The 22,674-nt window shown below is 35.5% G+C and overlaps 2 protein-coding genes across 13 annotated transcripts in view; one reads left to right on the top strand and one right to left on the bottom strand.

Moving 5' to 3' along the window:
• Positions 1-22,674, bottom strand: part of LOC123876254 (neurobeachin) — a 507,523-nt gene that overhangs the window by 27,888 nt on the left and 456,961 nt on the right. The window lies entirely within an intron of this gene.
• The window catches only part of LOC123876258 (facilitated trehalose transporter Tret1-2 homolog), a 56,231-nt gene that overhangs the window by 13,773 nt on the left and 19,784 nt on the right, over positions 1-22,674 (top strand). Inside the window, exons 1-2 of one of the 2 annotated variants that reach the window (XM_045922467.1) lie at positions 8,926-9,317; positions 20,772-20,871. In XM_045922467.1, coding sequence (XP_045778423.1) covers positions 20,815-20,871 — 57 coding nt within the window. In that variant the 5' untranslated portion in view covers positions 8,926-9,317; positions 20,772-20,814. Of the gene's footprint in view, positions 1-8,925; positions 9,318-20,771; positions 20,872-22,674 lie in introns of those variants that run through there. The other variant, XM_045922466.1, reaches the window with a different exon arrangement.

Below are 22,674 nucleotides of genomic sequence, written 5' to 3'. Positions count from 1 at the left end.
TGGTATGAAACGAGTGACGGAGAGAGCCCTCCTGGCAGCATAATACTACTAGGTATATTATACTTACTGGTTGCAGCCATTTTGAAATTTTTATTATTCGTTGGTAGAGCGTCAATCAATAGAAATACACAAACTGTGAAAATTTTTACTTTTTACCGATTACGGTTCATCAGATACAGCCCGCTGACAGACAGACAAACGGTCAGACGGAGGATTAGAAATAGGGTCTCCTCGTTGGAATCTTTCGGCTATGGAACACTAAAAAGAGCGTACCTAAAGATTAGTGCAACTTTTATGTAATTATTCTAAGTGCATAGCGCCGACTCATAGCAGACGAGCATTAAGTATTCACCAGATAAATAAGCAACAAACTACCATTGTATGTATATAAGTTGAGGTACATAAATCTCTAGTGTCTTATGATTCTAAGGAAACAGGCGTTATCTGGGTGACGTGCACAATTGTAATACTGTAACAATGACGGTGAAACGTGCGAACAATATTAATTAAAGCTAAATGAAGGAAATAACATATGTATTTGCCGTTTTATGTTAACATTTAATAAGTACATAATAATTATTATTTTCAAACTTTAAACAATGAATTCGTTTATTTGATACACTTACACTTGTCGTTTTATATGCGTAGTATGTTTGTCATGTCTACTTTGTTAACGTCATATCATGTTATGACGTATTATGGAGAACTCTTGAGCAAAAATTTATCGAAACATCTATTGCAAACAAAGTTTTCAGTTATTGGAGTGGTATGAAGGAACAGATATACATATATTCTAACAAAGGGTAAAAATAGTCATATCTTTTATATTAACACTTGTGTGCAAGAGTGTACATTCGTTTCAGTATCTATGTAACGAGACTAATGCATTTGTCAGTTTAGCGACTATGATCATGACAACCTAGACATGTTTATATCTGCACTTATAACGCTAGTACGATTTACAATAATTAAAACAATGACTTCCATCACGAAATAATCAACCTATTGTAATATATATTAGTATTTACATAGCTTGTTTCATGTTTGTTCAATGATATTGCATTATCATCGACACATGTGGCATGACTTTAGTTTACAGGTAAATAAATAGTTCATCTGTATGAATATGCTTTATCGCAATGTATTTTACTTGAGAGGATCACAATAAAGACATACTACATATTAGTAATCATAATTATTCCTTTCATATTTCATTCAAAAAGAACAATCACCCTTCCCGTTAAGTCCCTTGTATAGTTTGGCCCAAATCACTCGACCAGTTGGCGTACTCGTAATACCGAATTTCATATGCAAGTCGATGCATCTTAATTCAATAAATAATTTGGAAATAGCGCTTACACGTTGGCTCCTTATTCAACCTCAATAAAAAAAAACAGACGAAAACTTATAATCTAAAGAGCCTTGTACACACAGGGCCAACACGCTCGGCCGATCCACTCGTCAAACGCGTTCTCGATCTCTTGGTTTCGACACATCTACGAGTACAGTCTATCACATGACAAATAAAAGTATAATTATGGTAAGCATTAAAAAGAATTATAATACTTTGCTGAAGAGTTGTATTCATCAATTATTCACATATTCAAACACACAAAATTCCTTACAGGACCAACGTGAAGAGCGTTAAAGAATCCACTATATTTTGCCCCAGGGCATATCTCATATTTGCCAATTGGTCCTGTCAGTGTACACGATCGTCGAGGACACTAACTAAATACGTTGAATCAATGTGTACAAGCCTCTTTAGTTTGTGAACTTACGCTAATTTTCTTTAAAGGTGAAATAAGGATTCAGAGAATATTGAACTTTGGATTTATAAAAGTGAAACTCAAAATATTCTCTATTAGACTTTTGAATCATCAACAGTTGTGTATTGTCATTGAAATTAAAATAAATGCATATTTTATGCATTGAGGCTTCTTTGTACTCCAAATAAAATATTTGTAACGGTATGAGAGTCATCCATACTAATTATAAATGCGAAAATGTTCCGTCTGTTATTTATCGTTTTACGGCTCTACCACTGAACCGACACTGATGAAATCTGGCACAGTGATAGCTTGCATCTTGGAAACGGATGTTTATAGGACAATTTTTATTACGAAAAATCAAAGAGTTTCCACGGCATTAAAAACCTATATCCACGCATGTGAAGCCGCAACAGTCAGCGAGTAATGTTATACTTTTCTTGCTATTATTAACAATATAGTCACACATGCCATGTTTCTCAGTACCTCATGAATGGTTTAAGGAAAATAGGTATTATTTACATTAGTGTACATATTGATCCAGCTGTAGAATTTGGCATAATTTCTTTGTTGCGATGTGACTAAGCATATCGTTGTTCGTGTTGTGAATATTAAAAAGTTTATACATTATACAAAAAACCCACACTGCCATGGCTAGGTATTCTGGACTCAACTCATCATTTGCTGAAACATTTATTAAATGATTTCCTATACTAATGTAAAAAATAAACAGTAAGCATACAGTAGATTATGGTTAGGTTATTATATGCTTTTTGGTTTAAATGGGGTTAAAGTCTCTATCGTGACGTATCGATGTCAATTGATTTTTGCATTCAACGTGGAAGCGTTCTAACACGTAAAAACAAATACATTGTAATTTATTACACAATAATCAAGTAAACAATATTGGTAACGAAACACGGCGGCGGCGTAAATCGATCTCTGTAACCGTACCCCATCAATTACTTATACAACGTGATTACACCCTGTGTAATTGCCATAGTACAACACGTATCAATTATCATGTAGCATTATTGGTCTGATTACGTTTGATGTTTATTTACCTATATCGATATTTTATATTATTATCTCTTCTGCTTTCCGAACCGGTGCGGTGGTAGAGTCACCGACGACGTAGCATAGACATTAGTTGTCCTATATGAAATCAAATATTTTGATTGGGATTTGATTCTCTCTCTTTCCCTCTCCCTACTTCTCTCTCAGATTGCTGAGGGCCGTTTCCCTTTTATATTAACATTTCAACGGTAAGGTAATTAACGGTAAATAACGGTAAGGTTTTCCAAATTCGGACATCTGACGCTCTTTGAAATACACTGGCCAAATATAAATTGGGCTAATGTGTATGGGGTGTATACTATACCTGTTAATGTTTTAAGATATTTGAAATGCTGACTAAAATTCTAAGGTGAGAGAAATACAGAAATATTCAATGAACTATTGCAAATGATCCTTGAATCTATTCTCAGATCGACATACTCGTAATATAACAGAGAAATAAAACTACCTAATAGCATTCGTCATAACACAAATAATCGCCATTCTCTCGACACACAGACAGAGTGACTTCCGATATCCGCGTGACTTGTGGCGGCGACGGTACCTACACGCATTAGCGGCTAATCTCGCCTTGCAATTTTCCGTGTTCTAAGAAATTTGTACAGTCAGCAAGAAAATAACGAACTGCATATTCTTTAAAATAATACAAAAAAATCATATACTGAAGGTTAACAAACATATCATAAAGCCCGCGACGCATTGACGGTTCTTCTCGTGCTGTGCCAGTGTCAATATAGGCGGCGGTAATCATTTAACATCAGGTGCCCCACCCTCTTGTTTGCTGGCTATTTATATTATACTAGCAACTGCCCGCGACCTCGCTGATCACTTATCGAAAATATAAATCCCTATCCCGAGGAAATTTCGAAAAATCCGGCCTTATTCGAAAATACGGAATTGTACCTTATACTAATTTTGCATGCCTGATTATGTAAGGTGACACATTTCTACTGGACAATAATATGTACTTAGCATCTGATTGTAAAAAATGTCTCTGCAAATAAAGAATCTTAAATCTTAAAAAGGATGTGCTTTAGCGAGTTGAAAAATAAGTATCAAAATGAGTTTTTTTCTTCAATTAAAAATAGCGAGCACTGAGCAGGTGTGACACCTGGTGTTCAGTGATTACCGCCGCACATAAACATATGCAGCACCAGAGGTACCACCGATGCGTTGCCGGTTTTTCAGGAAATGGTCCGCCCCTGGCATAACCCCATGTTGTAATCTTGTGGGAACACCACCCACAGTTTGCATGTGCGTGGAAAAAAGGACTTGCACAACGGGCGGTCGATGTGCACCAGGCACCCAGGTATGAGAATTTAATTTCGAGTTTTCTAGTAGTTTATTCTCAGAGAGAATAGTAAATAATAATAATAGAGCCTCAATAGCTCAACCGGTAAAGGAGTGGACTGAAAACCGAAAGGTCGACGGTTCAAACCCCGCCCGTTGCACTATTGTCGTACCTACTCCTAGCACAAGCCTGACGCTTAGTTGGAGAGGAAAGGGGAATATTAGTCATTTAACATGGCTAATATTCTTTCAAAAAAAAAAAAAATTCGATCTATGTAATGTAATGCATGTCACGTCAATTACCTCGCTTGATGCCGCGTTCGCCGCATTTACACAAACTACTGTCATTATTGCATGGCCAGACAAACTATTATTATTTGTAAATCATTAAAATAATATACGTATCTAAAGTTGTTAAAAAATATGTCTATTTTCGTTTTTAAATCGTCGAATAACATTTTTTTAGTAAAAGAGTTAGGTATTTCTTTTACGATAATATACGGAACGCTTCGTGTGCGAGTCCGACTCACAATTGACTGATTTTAATCAATTTTTAAATGTAGTAACGTTTATATAGGGCATTATAGATATTTTTCGTAGTAACCCTTGCACAATATTAATTTTATTTACGTAGTATGTACATTATACTTAGGTAACCCAGTGTGTGGACCTAAAGGTATGTCATAAATATGTAATAGGTGTAATTTATTAACTCAAAGCAATTTCACGGCCGTGTTTCCCGGAAAGATAGCAAATCGCACAATCTCGTGATGATAATGAAAAACTGAGCAATTTTCATGTGTTTTTCAATGTACTTCATGAAATTGCAGTAATAATAATAGTGTTCTGAAGCGCTTAAAGTGTTATCTGAAAGTACTTTAACGCAGTCAAATACAACTTTTATGAATTATTCTTTGACCATCTTAAGTTATTACGGTTATTTAGTTTCGACCAATAAATAATGTCACAGTTATTTTTCAAATAATGAATTAATTACGCCGGTACAGCCGGAAACATCTATTTATAATGAAAATCACTCACGATAGTTAAACGTTATTATAAACAACTAGATCATGCCCACGACTTCATCCGCGTAGATGTAGGTTATTAAAATCCCGTGGGAACTCTTTGCTTTTCCGGTATAAAGAGTAGCCAATGTCCGTCCCCGGGATAGAAGCTAACTCTTTGCCAATTTTCATCAAAATCGGTTAAACTGTTGGCCCGTGAAACGTTAGCAGACAGACAGACAAACAGACATACTTTCGCATTTATAATATTGTATGGATTTGGTTGTGAAAACGTCACCTCTCTTAACTTAGAGAGATTCATATTTTTGGCCTCTACATTCTCGTAGCGGGGCGCTACGGCGAAAACGAATCTAAGAAAACATAACGAGAACGGCGTTTCCGACGAACCTAGGACAGTTTGACTGTAGGGCGGGTTTTGAATCAACTCGCCTAAGGAGCTTCTCTTAGTTATTACTACCAAGCCATCACTAACCCACTACTGAACACGGGTCTCCTTCTACAATCAGAAGAGTTCAGGCCATACTCCATCGTTGGCCAATTTCTGATTGTCAGACTTCATACACATTTGGAAACATTGTGGACAACTTTTGGGCACTTCCTGAAGATGTTTTTGTTTACCGTTAAAACAAGTACATAATAGGTATACTGTGTACTGGTGTAAAAGTATAGAGAGGTGGTGTTCGAAAACTAGAGAGGTGCTCAACCGAAAAAGAGGACGACGTTTTAACCACTAGGCTATAAGTATATTAGGTAATGGTAGATAATAATGATCGTCATAATAGTAGTAGTAATAATAATAGTTTAGTTAAGAGCTAATCTATTATGTACTCATGATTGATATATACGCGATAAATTGTTTGCAACATTGTTGTGACGAATTACTAAGATAATGTAGAGACATATACAGTACCTACCTAAATAATAATTAAATTGGCACTTACAATAATATAACGCTTCAGGCGACCGATATCTATACCTACCTCCCGGCTGAGAATAACAAAACACGGAAAGTTAAATTGGTTATTCTTTGATGGCCCACAATGTAGATCAAGATGAAGCTGATAAAAATCGGCTAAGCGTGAGTCGGACTCACACACGAAGACTTCCGGACCATCGTACAAGAAATAACACTTATATTTTATTTTTATTTTCATGGCGGCCATTTTGAAATTTTTTATATTTGTTATAGCTGCAATAGAAATACATATTCTGTGAAAATTTCAATTCTCTACCTACGGTTGACGAGATACAGCCGCTTACAGACAGACGGACGGACCGGACGGACAGCGAAGGCTTAGTAATAGGGTTCCGTTAGCATCCCTCCGGGTACGGAACACTAAAATGCAGAAACTTTTAAATTAACAGTGCGCTTAAGGCTTTTCAAATGTATCTCCACAGCAAAAACCAACATACATAAAATTACAATATTAAAATGAAAACATTTGTTATTCCTATATTACTGTTTCTTTTCTCAAACGAACATCTCCCTTGTATAGCAAGAGACGGCACTAAAGTACATGTCTGTCAGTAGGATAGGTATACGTAAACATACTTTCTTGGAAACAAACTCGGCATAAAAATAGCAATTTATGTTGTATGTTTACACCGCGCTGAAAGAAAGTCTAAATATATCCATAGACTCGTAAAAGCAATAAACAAAAATACAGTACCCGGCAGGAAATATTGTAAATCGACCTTTGGAAAGAGATGGCGGTTTCGTAGAGCGTTGTCTCTGTCGCTGAGATCGACAAAACGTCACATAGGTATAAGTGACAGAGACAACGCTCTACAAAGCCGAATCCCTTTTTAAATCTCGAAGTACAATATTTTCTGCCGGCTGCTGTACATTCTGTTTAATTGCCTCAAACTGGGTAAAATTCTTCTACGCAGTATGTATTTCTCTCCTTTTCTCTGGTATCCCTCATTTCTGAGGGTCGTGACCCGTTTCCATTAATCACATAAATACCCAGCTCCCAGTGTTGTTACTCGTGGAACAACAAGAAGGTGGAAAAATACCTAGTCAAAGAAAATTCAGGAGTTTATTGAAAAAATTCAGCTTATGATGAAATGGCAACAAAGTTTATTTATACTCTACCCACTTTACCTAAAGGAATCTAGTAATTCTTTAGTGATAACCTAAATTCCTATCTAAACAATTGAACTACGACTATCAGTAGACATAAAATAAAGTTATCTAAGGTACTAAGTATTTAATTGTTTTTAAGTTGTACAATGGAAAACTTTTTAGCCTTGCTTTGCGCACATATAATTTAGGTCACCCTGTACCTCGGGTTGTCTTAGATCGATTTTGATAAAAATTGTAAGCGTTACTTAAGTGTAATTACAGGTAAGTGTGTTTACAAAGTTTTACGAGTCGCAAAACTGAAGTAGCAATGGACGAGGCTTATATCTCGAAGAACCAGTAAACTTTGGAGTTCCAAGCTGCTGAAATGGTGATCTCTCTCTTAAGAACGCAGCAATGGAAAGCCTTTCACTAGGAGATCGAACAATTTCGAGCTAGTCGCTGGGAAAAGCTAGACAAGAGACCATGTGTTCTGTGCAAATCATTGCATGAAACCCTTAGATAAATAAATACTACAATATATAACAATATTGTAACTAATACATAACAATCTGTCTAACAGTGGGCGTCTATCTATACTTAGACACTAATATTATAAAGAGGAAAGATATTGTTTGTTGTTTATTGATAAACTCTAAAACTATAAAAAATATTTTAATAATTATGATTATTATTATTCTTTCACTATTAGAAAGCGAATTTATCTGAAATAAACGTTGGCTATAAATGATATGCCTATATTATGTAGGCAGGCATATCAAATTTCGGATCAGGTAGTCAGTTATAACGCTGACGACAAAAATGCTTTCAAACAGCAAAAGTTTCCTCTAAATCCGCCAGACGAACGATTACATGATAATAGAAAAAGATAAAATAAATTAGCTGTTAAGAAGCTTCGTTAACTATGGCTCATTGTCTCTTAAGTGTCTACTTAAATTATCTTGATGTCTTTTCTTTAGTTCTTTTTGATAGTGTGTTTTAATTCATACCTACTAAACTAATATCTTTTGGTTCTAGCAATTGCTATACTAATGTGGCAAATTCAGTGAAACGATTGGGTATATAACCGAAATAATTTTAATGTATTAGTATGACAAAAGAGTTTCATATGCACAAAATTTGTATGAAAACAGAATGTTACCTAGTATAAAAATATCTAATCAACCTGGTAAGTACATTGCGCCGCGTCGAAGTCCTTTTTTATCCGAAAACAAATTTTTTTTTTCTTTATTTATTTGTGACTGAAATCTCATCTGGTTGTAAGTGAAGATATAAAGTAGGCGGACTGGAAAGGAGCATGGAAGTTTAATTAAATCCATACTCCTAATCGATTCCACGCGGCATCATTCACGACGTTAAAATCGCTTGGTGGCACTTATTTGCCGGTAGGGTGCTATCTAGCCATGACCGAACCCACCTAGCCATCCACCAGACTAAAAGGTTAGACCTGCACCTGGCAGGAATTGAACGACACGACACTTCCCACTTATAAAGCAACAACTGCGCGACGGATCACAAAGGTTGTCAAGATAAGTTTGTGGGAACTAGGCCCGTCTCTCAAATAGGTCTAATACGCGCAAAGATGGAGGCGGATTGCTACTGTTCGGAAACAGACGTCTCGTTCCGCAAACAAACCATATTATCAGCTGCGAGTAAAAGTTACAACAACAATAATGCGTTATAAAACTAGTGGCGGCAACGAAAAGCAGCTTCAGTACAGCCGAGAGCAGCGCAAGGTCAAGAGCATACAACCTCTTTCGAAAACAGTCGATCGCCAGGTCTTTACTGTGATGTGACCGGTACAAATTAAAAAAAATAATTAAAACAAACAGCAATATATACACTAGACTCATTCCCAATTAAAAAAAATACAATAAAAGCCGTAAGGTGTGCAAGTGAGAATTCTTAATTTAAAACCTCGCGCGCAGTGTCGAAAAACGCGCGTAACGTTGTGTTCGAAATATCGTCTGTGACTTTTCTTTCTTTTCAATTTCACTACGGAAGTTTGTGTTTTTTAAAACTCATCGTTTTCACAAAATCCAAGTTGGGGACTCCTACGAATAGTTCAGAGTAAGTAGATATTTTACAATTGAAAGTTTTCTGTTTATACCGGTTTGTATGACAAATTCATAATCGTTTTTCGCTCTATCATATGAATTTTATGGTTTACAAGAAAACCATAGTGATATTTAAGTAAAATCTCTTTTCTGTGATTATGAGATGCAAAAAATAAAAGCATTAATTCGATTTGTTCCTATTTTAAATCGTAACACGTGCGCGATCTAAATTTAAAACGGCGCGGGTGTGTCGAAATTCCCGCGAGACAATGTGTTCGGGAAATCGGAAAATTCGACGTCAGCTAACTCAAATTAACTAGAAAAATACTACCTAGGTCTTCGCATTATAATTTGGCTTTGTGGCTTTTGTACTAGGTCCTTATCACCTCTATTTATTACTTATCACCTCTGAGAGATAAGTAGAGTCGTATTTTAACTTTTAAACCACACAATAACAGTTATTCTTTTGTTTAAAAGTTAAATACGAACGGTCTTATTATTCGACATTTGCTGCATACGTTATTAATACGCGTCATGTTGACTCCGATAAGAATAATAAATAATATTGAGAACAAAAATATATAAAACACTTGTGTGTAAAATTGTCGAATCATTTAATTAAAACATCTGGATATTTAATTAAATTATTCTTTTGTTAAATAAAATTGAAAGTATTTTATTTTGTTAAAAATAAAATGTAGGTACTTTTACGAACTTTTCCACTGGACTGGAAGAATCAAGTCAAAGAGTTCGTAAAAGTAGATTTAATTTTAACTTTAAATAACACGTTTCAATAATAATATCTACTTTGTTTCTGTTATTTTATTTCTCTGTTGTTTCTGTTTCTTAATTTTTTTTTGTTTCTGTCATTTTTTCCGTAAACATATTTTAAAAATAAGGTAATGTGAGAATAAGAAATAAATGAGAGGAAAAAATATCTACCTGTATTTCAATAGGGATCAAAATAATTATGAGGATAGGATGAGAGGTTTTTTAAATACACCCATTTCTGACAATTAGGTACGTTAAATGAAATCACGACATAAGGAGAAAATTCGGAAATATTTTTCTCGAGTTTAATTAAATTGTTTACGTGTATCACTCAGATGATACATCAAGAGGATGTAACAAAAAATATCAAACATTGTAGTATGGTAAATAAGAACGTAAGAGAATGGTGATATGAATTTGTATTCAAAATATTTTTGACGTCGACGACATGTTCATTCTTTGATAACATCGATCAAATCAATCAAGATATCTGCAAACGATTACGGTTACTCATATGAATAATGTATGAACATTAGGTAGGTATAGTAATTAATTTTAATCAATTAAAATAGCACGAGGCATTAGTAGTTCAACGATTTGGGAATAGACTGAATCCAGATCTTAACCCATGGCCGGCTCACTGAGCTAGGGTATCCTCTCAGAAAAAGAAGAGTTTAAAGGCAATAGTCCACTACGCTAGCCAGACTTCACATACCTTGAACAGTGTTGAGAACTTTCAAGCATGCAGGTTTCCGCTAGACGTTTTCCTTCGATCCTTGGTTAAAGTGCATTCATTGTCATTCCTTCAATACGATTAAAACTCAACCTAATTATCTAAGCAATTGGATTAACAGTGACTCTGCTTGTAAATCATAGGTAATATATTTGCAATAACTGACCGCTGAATCACAGAGGACTCGCGCATTATACACATACCTACCCACAGAGATTCAAGTAGACCTACATACCTTTTATTTTTGTTTATTTTTATTTTATTTTTGGGCTAAAATTGAAAAAGATATCCCATTACTGTTCTACCATGCCTCAAAATAAAACACTAGCACTGCCAAAAGCGGGCTCACAAGCTGACTCGGACTCAAATGCGATGACAGACACTGACACACAAGAAAGTACTCTCCCCGCCACTACCTCCAAACCCCGGCCACGGAAGAGACAGCATGAGGATGAGTTGAGTGTTTTTATGGCAGAAATGAAGAAGATGCTTCAGGATTTTAAAACGCAGCAGGACGAAAATTTCAAGGCTTTTCAGAAAACTTTGTTAGGGACTATTGAGGACATCAAAAAGCAAAATGGAGAAATCAGATCCTCAATTGAATTTTTATCTAAGCAATACGACGAGATCAAGATTAAAATCGACACAATAGAAAAAGAGAAAAAAGAACACAACTTAAATATAGGTCAGTTGGAAGAGAAAATCGAAGTATTAGAGAAAAAATTCAAGCAATCAAGCCTCGAAATAAGAAATATTCCCACAAAAAAATCTGAAAATAAGTCACAACTATTAGACCTGATTCAGAAATTAAGCTTGACTTTAAAGGTACCTGTAGAAAGCTATGAAATTCGCGATGTATACAGAATGAACGTTAAACCTGAAGCAAATAAGCCCATAAATATAGAATTCACCTCTGTAGTTTTAAAAGAGAAATTCTTACAAGCGTTCAAAAGTTATAACAGGGAGCATCGAGGCATTGACAGGCTGTCCACTAAAAATCTGCAGCTGGATTCTCCTCCTCAGCCCATTTTTGTCTCAGAAGCCCTCACCTCTAAGTGCAAAAGGCTTTTCTACCAAGCACGAGAGTTTGCCAAAGCAAACGATTATCGTTTTTGCTGGACTTCCCATGGTAAAGTCTATTTGCGAAAAAAGGAGGGGGCTCCTTTTATCTACATTCAGTCTGAATATAGCCTGATAAAACTAGTGGGTGGGGAGGCTAAATGACTAGCTGCCGATTTTTACAGAGCAATATTTTATAATAATAACTTATTATTATGCATGTTTATTGTTTGCATGTTTTCATGTTATAGCTTTAACTTATACACGTTTGAAAATATATGTAACTTAATAATACTTATAAAACTCCAACTATGTAATACGCGACAACTTTTACACTTTTACTACACTACAAAAATAAACATTAGTATACACTCACATTATACACTAATCTCAAAAGTACGAATTCACCAAACTAATTCAATTCCTCGTAAAATACTTTGGACTAAAATCAATGTTAGTTTTCGATATCATAAACACTTGGACATAATAACTACGAAATACTTCGGAACTCATCGCTACTTAATAAAACAATTTAAAATGACTAAGACCGGCCAAACCAATACTCAATATGCTATTTCGATCCATTTTTTATTAATACCTACGAGTACGCAAGGTACTACTACTCCGCTTCTCACAAAAAGAACTATTGAATCGCTCCCGACTCATTTTTACTCACTATGCGTAATGACAATGATATACTAAATGAAGATATAGACATAACATCCACGATATCATGCCAGCAAGTGGATGACCCAAAAAGAATATTCATTGACGGAGAAAAAAGCTTCAATATCATGTCATTCAACATTAGAAGTATAAATAAAAATCTTGACACTTTTTTAATATATATTACAAATCTTAAAGTACACCCTGATATTATAGTACTATCTGAATGCTGGTGTAATGAAAACTCTATCCCACCACAAATAGATGGGTATAATATGCATTTTACTAAGCGGAGTTACAACCAGAATGATGGAATTATCATGTACATAAAATCAGATATTACAGCTAGTGTTTATGAGATCAGTATAAAGGAAGCAAATTGTTTATCAGTTAGTGTTGGTAATATGACAATTCTTGGTATCTATAGACCGTATTGCTTTAAAGAAGTTACACCGTTTTTAGAATCGCTAGATACCATCCTCAAAACCACTCGAACTAGGAATATAGTTTTAACTGGCGATATTAACATAGATTTACTGTGCACAAATAATCAGACCACATTAGAATACCTAGAAATTATTGCCTACCATGGACTTTTACCAGCAGTATACCTGCCTACACACGGAAAAACTTGCCTCGACCATTTCATGTGTAAGCTAGGTGGTATACCTAAGAGTTATATATTTGAAACGAATATCACGGACCACCTTCCTATCCTACTATCTATTCCAGGGTACCCGAAGCAAAGAAACCCTACTAGCGGACCCTTCACACGGTCTAAAATAAATATGGAAGCCATAGGAAACTGCATACAAGATTTTGATTGGGAAACATTTCTTACGATAACAGACACGAATGAAGCGGCAACTACTTTGATAGATACATTACACGAAATTATTAAGAACAATACTGAAACATTAACTATATCACGAAAGAAAAGACCAATTAAACCGTGGATCACTACTAGTTTACTTAAATGCTTCAAAAAAAGAGACAGACTTCATATACTTGTTAAGAAAACCCCAGAAGACTCGGTGCTAAGATTAAAATATATAAGATATAGGAACACTTGTAAGGAAATTGTGAAGAAACAAAAAATTTCATATTATAAAAACAAACTCCTTGAACATATTGGAAATAAAAGAGAAACCTGGAATACTTTGAAAGAAATATGCTACTTAACTAGGAATAAAACTCCAGCCAATGAACTACTAAATTTAACTTCCTCGCCTGTAGACTCACTTAATATAGTCAACAATTTCTTTACAACTGTTGGGAGTGACCTGGCGAAGAAAATTACGGATACATTAAATAAAAGTGAAGAACAACTAATCAAGGAAGCTAAAACTGACATTCGCCAACTACATTCGATGCCAATGTACCCCACAAATGTTATAGAAATTAAAAGTATCTTATCTAAATTAAAAAGCAAAAGTGCTCCAGGACATGACCATATTCCAACAGATCTGCTTAAGAGGCACCGTGACATTCTTTGCAAGCCAATTGAACACCTCTGTAATTTAAGTCTTATGAACGGAATATTTCCAAACGTTTTTAAACAAGCAGTTGTTATACCTATATATAAAAGTGGAGAGAAGGGAACAGCATCGAATTATAGACCAATCTCTTTGCTTAGTACACTAAGTAAAATACTAGAAAAAATAGTGAACTCCCGATTGATTAAATATCTAGAACAACAGAATCTTTTAGCAAACAATCAATTTGGCTTTCGTATGAGAAAATCCACCGAAGATGCCGTAATTTCTTTGACTAGTACTCTTTCAAGATATATGGATCAGGGACAGAAATGTGTCGGAGTATTTTTGGACCTAAAAAAGGCATTCGACACAATTTCTATTCCACTGCTACTTTTTAAGCTAGAAGAGTTAGGGATTCGGGGAACTCCATTAGATTGGTTCACTGATTACTTAAATGACAGAAGCCAAACAGTGAAAGTTGAGGGTATCAGCAGCAAAAGCAACAAAATAACGCACGGGATTCCTCAGGGCAGTACTCTAGGTCCAACGCTATTCCTAGCTTATCTAAACAATATATGTAAACTAGAAATCAATAACGGTCACGTATTTGCTTTTGCGGATGACACCGCCATCCTATTTCATGGTTCGACGTGGGAAGAAACATTTAGAACGGCTGAGGAAGGGGTGCGCAAAATAACCCACAATCTAGAAACAAATCTGCTAACTGTCAATGCATCAAAAACGAATTATATCTGCTTTAGTATTACACGAGCGTCACAACCCCCGCTTAATTTTGAGCTTAAGTTGCATACCTATCCCTGCAATACAGCAGTAAATAGACTACACTCTTGCACTTGTGAAACCCTGGAAAAAGCATCATATATAAAATACTTAGGTTTGATTATAGATGAGAATTTAAATTGGCAACCACAGATATCAGCGGTGGCCAAACGAATAAGGCGTTTAATACATGTATTTAAGAACCTACGGGACATAGTTGACACAGATCTACTGTATAACGTCTATACCGCTCTTGTTCAGTCCATTCTAACATACTGTATCCCAGCATGGGGAGGAGCTGCCACAAATCATATGATAGAAATAGAACGGGCACAGAGAGCCATCATAAAAGTTATGCTTCGGAAACCGCGTAGATTTCCAACTGAACTGTTATTCAAGGAATCACAACTACTGACTGTTCGACAATTGTATATCATGCATACCATTCTACGATATCATGCGAACAACCCCTCTCCTATGTCACCGGAACATAAAAAAAGGAGAAAGACTCACATTGCTTTGCCTAGGACCAAAACCAATTTTTCCAGACGACAGTTCAACTATTTAGGGCCGTACTTGTATAGGTGTATGAACAAAAAAGTTAAAATCACCCATTTAAATAAACATGGTCTTAAAAAATGCCTAAAAAACTACCTAACTAAATATAATTACGAGGAAACAGAAAAACTACTAAATACATACATTGCGCAAAATATAATCTGATCAAAATCATAGACATATACGCACACACATACACACACACACACACACACACACACACACACACACACACATACACACACACACACACACACACACACACACACACACACACACACACACACACACACACACACACACACACACACGCACACACACATCAACCTTTACATAACAATTTATATTTGTATTTTTAACGTATAATTAGATTTATTTCAATTAATTATAAACATTGTATGGGAAGGCACTGGCCCCTATAATACGGGCTGTCCTAGTTTAGGGGCCAGGAATGGTGATATGAATTTGTATTCAAAATATTTTTGACGTCGACGACATGTTCATTCTTTGATAACATCGATCAAATCAATCAAGATATCTGCAAACGATTACGGTTACTCATATGAATAATGTATGAACATTAGGTAGGTATAGTAATTAATTTTAATCAATTAAAATAGCACGAGGCATTAGTAGTTCAACGATTTGGGAATAGACTGAATCCAGATCTTAACCCATGGCCGGCTCACTGAGCTAGGGTATCCTCTCAGAAAAAGAAGAGTTTAAAGGCAATAGTCCACTACGCTAGCCAGACTTCACATACCTTGAACAGTGTTGAGAACTTTCAAGCATGCAGGTTTCCGCTAGACGTTTTCTTTCACTGTCTATTCGTAACATATTCGTTCGCGAATATTTCATCCGATTAAATTGTTTGTACAGTTGTTATTGAAACTTGCGAGAAGTTTTCCGGCATAGTACCATTAACGTACAATAACTGAGGTGCGAGTCGCATGCCAGGCATTATCTAGTGGAGAATGACGTACTGTCAATTTTTCCTATTGGAAATAGCTATCTTACGTCAAATGCGTCAGCACCAGAGTCAAAGGTCACCCCTTAAAAATCCTTATCAAAAGCGCTACTTAATACATATTATATTATACGTAAGAATCGATTAGAGAATTGAAAAATCGATAAAAAACTGTTGACTATTATTGGTCCTGATTAAAAATCATTTCACTAGAAAAAAAAACAATACATTAATAAATTATTTTGAGCAAATTATTATTTTAGTAGGGATACTTGACCTCGTATGACCACAAACAGACGTCTACGTACGAGATCTGCTTCCATTCAATCGGATAATATTAGATTTTTCGTACCTACGTCAATTAGATACAATGTGTTTCAGTTTATTACGTGTTGCCAAGAAAAAAGTCAACACTTTCATAGTTATTAATGAGTTCAATTTTATTGATCTGTTTGTCTGTTTGATCGTGGCTAGGAGCTAGGATCAGCTTCGTTCAGTGTCACCACCCTACCAGCAAAGCCGTGCCACCAAACGATTTAGCGTTCTGGTACGATGGCGCGTAGAAATCGATAACAGGTATCCTAAATGTTATCGATTATATCGAATAAATATATCGAAACTGTTATATCCCTTCGAAGTTAGCCCGCTTCCAATTTAGACTGCATAATCACTTATCACTCGTGTGATTGTCAAGGGCTAACTTGTAATGGAAAAAAGGTCAAAGTACGTATGAAAGTACCTATAGCATCAGCGATCAGAATTTTTGCAATCGCTTCGATTATGGCAAAGTAGCGAAGCACGAGCAACTTTTTGTACATAATGTAAGTATACTTAAAAAAAATACTTTGCATCTAAATCTAATAATATTATGAAGAGGTAAAGATTAGACCAAAAGTACATCATTACTAAGCTATATTATTCCTGAGTGACGTAGGCTACATTTCATTTAAAAAAAAATAGAGATCCCCAAGAAAATTGTAATAAGCTAGCCGTACGAAGCCGGAGCGAACCACTAGTTTAAGATAAAATACACCAAATGGAAATCTAGAACTTTTTGTTTCCTACGATGTGAAGAATAACTGAACCATCTAGAAACAAAAACTTTAGACCCAGCTCATGCTAAGAATTTATTTATTTAAAGTATAACTACTTTATACTAAGTACCTAAGTCAAAAAATAAAATTACTCAGTCCATTACTGTCGACAGCATGTCTTGTTTTTACTGTGGTGTATTCAAAAAAACTTCAGTAGGAACTATGTATTATATTATTTTGCATATCTAATGTTATGTGAAATGATATTATCTTGTGCGTCAAATGATTTGCATTATATGCAGGCTTTAACGTGGAAATTAATTAATATATCATCCTCCATATACTAATCCCACTAGATTACAACATGGGTTTATTCAAGGGGCGGACCAACAAATTACTGAAAGGCCGCATCGGTGGTTCCTCTGGTGCAGCAAATGATCATGGGCGGCGGTGGTGCCCCGCTTGCTCGTTTGCTCTCAAAAAAAATCTTACAAATGCGAAAGTGTGTTAGTCAGTTTGTCTGCTTTTCACGTCCCATTTTCACAAAAGGCATCTGGATGATCCGGAAAATCAAAGCGTTCCCACGGGAAATAAAAAACCTAATTCCACGTAGACGAAGTTGTAGGCATCATCTGTGGTGTAGACTTAGCTTGTAACGCGTATAGGCTACTTTGTATCCCAGAAAATCGAAGGAATCTAGTAGCAATTGTAATATACCACTCTGGGACTTGAGAGTGAGGCGCAAAGCACACTGCCCGAGTCGAGTGAAGCCGAGGTGCGATTTGCGGCGTCTTCCTTGAAAGCAACTTAAATTAAGCTTTAGTTCACCGACTGCGTTGGACCAATGTGAACAACTATTTGTGGTGTCTGGTCGTAGCTATAATAGTTTAATATTGAGATTCGACGCTAGTGTATGAGTTTTTTTGCAAAAATTTCCCTCAAGGTCTAGTTCATTGAACCGTCCTCTCGGTAGTAGGTAAAAAAGTTATTTGATCTTGTTTTTAAGCAGATCTCTGTGTGATCTCCAGTGTCATCGATAATTTGATAAATTATAAAATATGGCAGTTGCTTATCAATAGAGCTGTCTAATCGGTTGATGATTTTGTAGAAGTTGCGATACTTAGCTATATTTGTTTGCGATAAATATGTTCGGGACATTTAAATTAGGGAAATTAGAATTCAGTTAACGCAGGCATCTAACAAGAACGGATAGTGTTTATCTGTCCAATTCTGCAATCCATCTGGGCAACCGTCGCGTCGTCGTGCGGGTTCAAACGCCACCATCTGCATTATTGAAATACAGACCTACGGTAAAAAGGCATGTAGGGCTTGCATGCCCTTTGTAATATCAAATCGAAGGTCTTTGTCAATACATAAAGGGCAGCAAACATTTCTATTAATCATTGCTGTGACCTCGGAACACTGATAACGCCTTTGATATAACTAAACGTACATAGAGCAATTAATATTGACAATTAAAGTGCAATATGTGATAAATCTATTAATGTGCACCTATGTGTGTTGTGATAGTATGTGATGAATGTATTAGAAACGTGACTTTTACATAATTAATTATATTATTAGTTATGACGACTAAACATATTTTCTAAGATTTTTTTAAAAGATAAGAAGTGGAGTGGGAGGCTTTTACCTTTAAAAACCTCCCTCTGCCATTCATTTCCATGTCACATTACTTTGCAGGAAAAACCGTGCGGTTAAATGCAGGGCGCGACCTTTAACAGTTAGGTCAACCGTCACCTTTTTTGCAGCGTGCAGCGTCCTTTGAAACCAGATGGTAGCCTAGCTACGGCCGAAGGTTCTTTCATCATTCGTAGAACTGACAAATAATGACGAATCGTGACAAGATTTAGTAACGTAACTAGAAATGGATTTGTCATCATGTTGCCTTACATTTTGTTCACGTCAGTTGTTAATGTTCTCAGATCTGATCTGTAAGGAAACGCCATTAAATCTATTTATATCCCTTCCTTTATAAGTGCAACTAGATCAATACAACTTCCTTTTCATTACTTACCTACTAGGAAACAAACACTAATAAGATCTCTGTCGAGGAAGTGAATGTTCACGCATTATTAAAATGAAGCCGTTAAATTACTGACTAATTGACTAATTCACGGACAAAATACAGGGATGAATGGATAAAATACAGGGGACCTTACGGACCTTTCTATTACCTTCATTTACCTAATCTTTATAGCTCAACGACAGAGCTCAAAGAGTGGACTGAAATCACAAAGGTTTACGATTCACCTTTTTGTGTTTTCCCGTCGTAATCGTAGCATAGGCTCGCATACTGCACGCAAACTAAGAATCGTAGAAAAGGTTTTTTAAACCCCGTAGGAAATCTTTGGTTTTCCAGGACAAAAAATAAGCGATGTTGTTAATCCAGGGTATCTACATTCCAAGAAGCCATTCAGCCAAATCCGTCCGCTTTTATGATATTAGTGTGATTCCACAGTCAAATTTAAAACTTTTCATTAAACAAATTTAAAAAATCTACTAAAAATAACGAAAATTCACAAAAAAATTCCACGCACTTGATAAAATACTTAACTGTCAGTTTTCATTCGGTTTAGATATCGGTACAAACTAGTTTGTTGATTTATCAATATCACTTGTATGTCTGAACGTGATAAAAACGTCTAAGATAATTTAATAACTTGAGACAGCACCTAATCTGATCTGAAATAATATATCTAATTCTGTAAATATTATAGACGATATAAAAAACGTGTAGGCTCACATAAATAGCGGCAAAGACTTCATAATGTTACGTGAAAATGGAATACGGCGAATTTTTGCCGCATGCGGGCTGTGTGTATGACAAGTGGCCCTTTACATTTTCGCCGAGTGTTGGGCTAACGTATCCGAGGGCTTTAAATCGGTAACTACAGAAGATTAGAAAGGACTGAATAAGCGAGTGATCTGACATCTTTTGAGACAGTATATTTGTCGAAAACACATTAAGAACGGCTTAACACAAACCCAGATCGCACACGCTAAATATACTCTAAGCTCGCAGAGTTTATTAGCCGAACACATTGGGTCAATGTGTAAAAGGCTCTTTAGATTAATGTTTAAAGCGATGAGATGATAGCCTAGTGGTTAAGGCGTCTTTCTAGCCGGGGTTCGTGGTTCGATACCGGACACGCATCTCTAACTTTTCGGAGTTGCGTTTTGAGCAATTAAATATTACTAGCTTTAACAGTGAAGGAAAGCATCGCGAGGAAACCTGCTTACCTGAGAGTTTACTATAATATTCTCAAATGTATGTGAAGTCTGTTAATCTACACTTGACCAGCGTGGTGGACTATGGCCAAATCCTACGCATTCTGAGAGGAAACCTGTGCTCAATAGTGGTTAATTATGATGAAGACTAATGTTAGTACTTTGTTTGCAGGAGGGTAGCGGCGGCGCGGTTTAGTGCGCGGCGCACGCGCAACATGCTCTCCAGCATCAAAGGCTTCTGGAAGGCGTGCCGGTATGGAGATCTCTACATGGTAAATAACGTTCTTACAAAAAATTTGAATCATTCATTAGGCATACTTTGATTTTAATATAAGTATAGCCTTCACTTAGCAGTTATTGGGCGAAACGAAGTTGATTACTATTGATAAAAAACTTAATACCTGCGTTAGTTAAAAACGTATCTACGATTTTCTAATTGAATGTCAAAAATGGCAAAATTATTAGCGATTCCACTGAAAATACGAAGCGCTTTAGTCCACTCTACAGGTTGGCGTCTAGATCACTTTGTAATATGCAAAGTATATACGTAAATATAAAAATACACCTAGGAATATTTTTGTAAACTAATTAATGATCGGCCGCGGCTTCATTTTCGTGGGAATTTCAAAAAATCTTTTCTTATCACTTGTCTGCATTATAAAGGTTTAAGATTGGGCGATGATGAGTCAATCGGTGAGGCGGAACTTTTCTTTTCATACATTTAACGCAACCTTTTGTTTTTCCCAATTTTGTTGGTCTATGCTTACATAGATAATGGAATTTTTTGTGAAATGCTAAACCAATAAAAAATTGGTATTACGCTCATTAATTATTGTTCTTTGTGTGTACAAGCATAGGAAAAAACAAAATTAGAAATATGATATAAGTATACCTACAATACTCAACTGTGTATAAATAAGCACGTACATTAATTTCTAAGTATTGTGTAATATCATCAAGCAAATCATAATAATACGCAGCTAGACAGCAGTATATAGGAACAATATACAATTAAGTATGTCAACCGTTTAAAAAAAGATTAAGACGTTTTTAACTAAATTAAATACGAGTAGTAGATCTTCAGTGTAGGATAAAATGCTAGATGACATGTTGAGTAACAGCGAGTGACATAATTTGGATGATCCATCGCTGGGACTCCAGTATACCTACATCTCCACTTGTTCGAAACAAATTCAAAAAAACGTGAAGATTAAAGTTATTTAATTACAAGTATTCTATGGAGTATCGTAATTAAATTAGTTTAAACTCCACATAAACTATTGAATTTGTGTCAAATAACTCAAAGTTAATCCACAACAGGTACCTACTGTTTATGATCAGAAGGGATTGTAATTATTAATGCAAAAATATTTTATTCTGTGTAATCTGTTCTGAAGGAGAGCAACATTTTATTTCTTCTTGCGACTATACAGCGTGTTTGATAAATCATATAACATGACAAATAAAGAGGTCGGTACCAAATATTTAGTGCCATAGATTCTTTCCTTGTCTCTGATACTTGACAAACCTTCACGCGGTCATTCGAGTTCACACAAGTTTTTCAAGAGTTCATTTCCGCGATCAGCTGTTTGCAGCGTTTTCAACAAATTCTTTAAGTCCTCATTCACTCTTATCACGTTTCGAGAATAATTATTTTTTTGGTACGTCTACTCATCCGTCCTAACTTCAGCTTGCTGGGACTGCGTCCATTACTAACACCTTGTAAGTGTATCTCCGTTTTTACTTCTTTTCTTTTCAAGTAAGTACCTACCAAACAGTAACTCCACCATTTTATTAACAAGAAATCATTTCATAAGGAAGTCAAAGCGATTTTAAATTATTGCTTATTAAGTTACATTTAATAATTGTACTGCAGTAACAAAACTGGATATGTTTACATTAATGATATGAATTAATGATCATCATTAAAATGATGCAATAAAGTCATAGCGACGCGTGAGATTGAAACATAAGTCCGGATCTGATAAAGTCTATCAGGCTCCTAGCATCTTTGATCGGTCTGTTAGTAGATTAGATATATATTTACCTATTATTAATTTTCCTATGTAGGTTCC

The sequence above is a fragment of the Maniola jurtina genome, chromosome 21, assembly GCF_905333055.1.
Source record: "Maniola jurtina chromosome 21, ilManJurt1.1, whole genome shotgun sequence".
Lineage (NCBI taxonomy): Eukaryota > Metazoa > Arthropoda > Insecta > Lepidoptera > Nymphalidae > Maniola > Maniola jurtina.
Note: the sequence above shows the minus strand (reverse complement) of the source record. Positions and strands in the feature narration are given on the sequence as shown.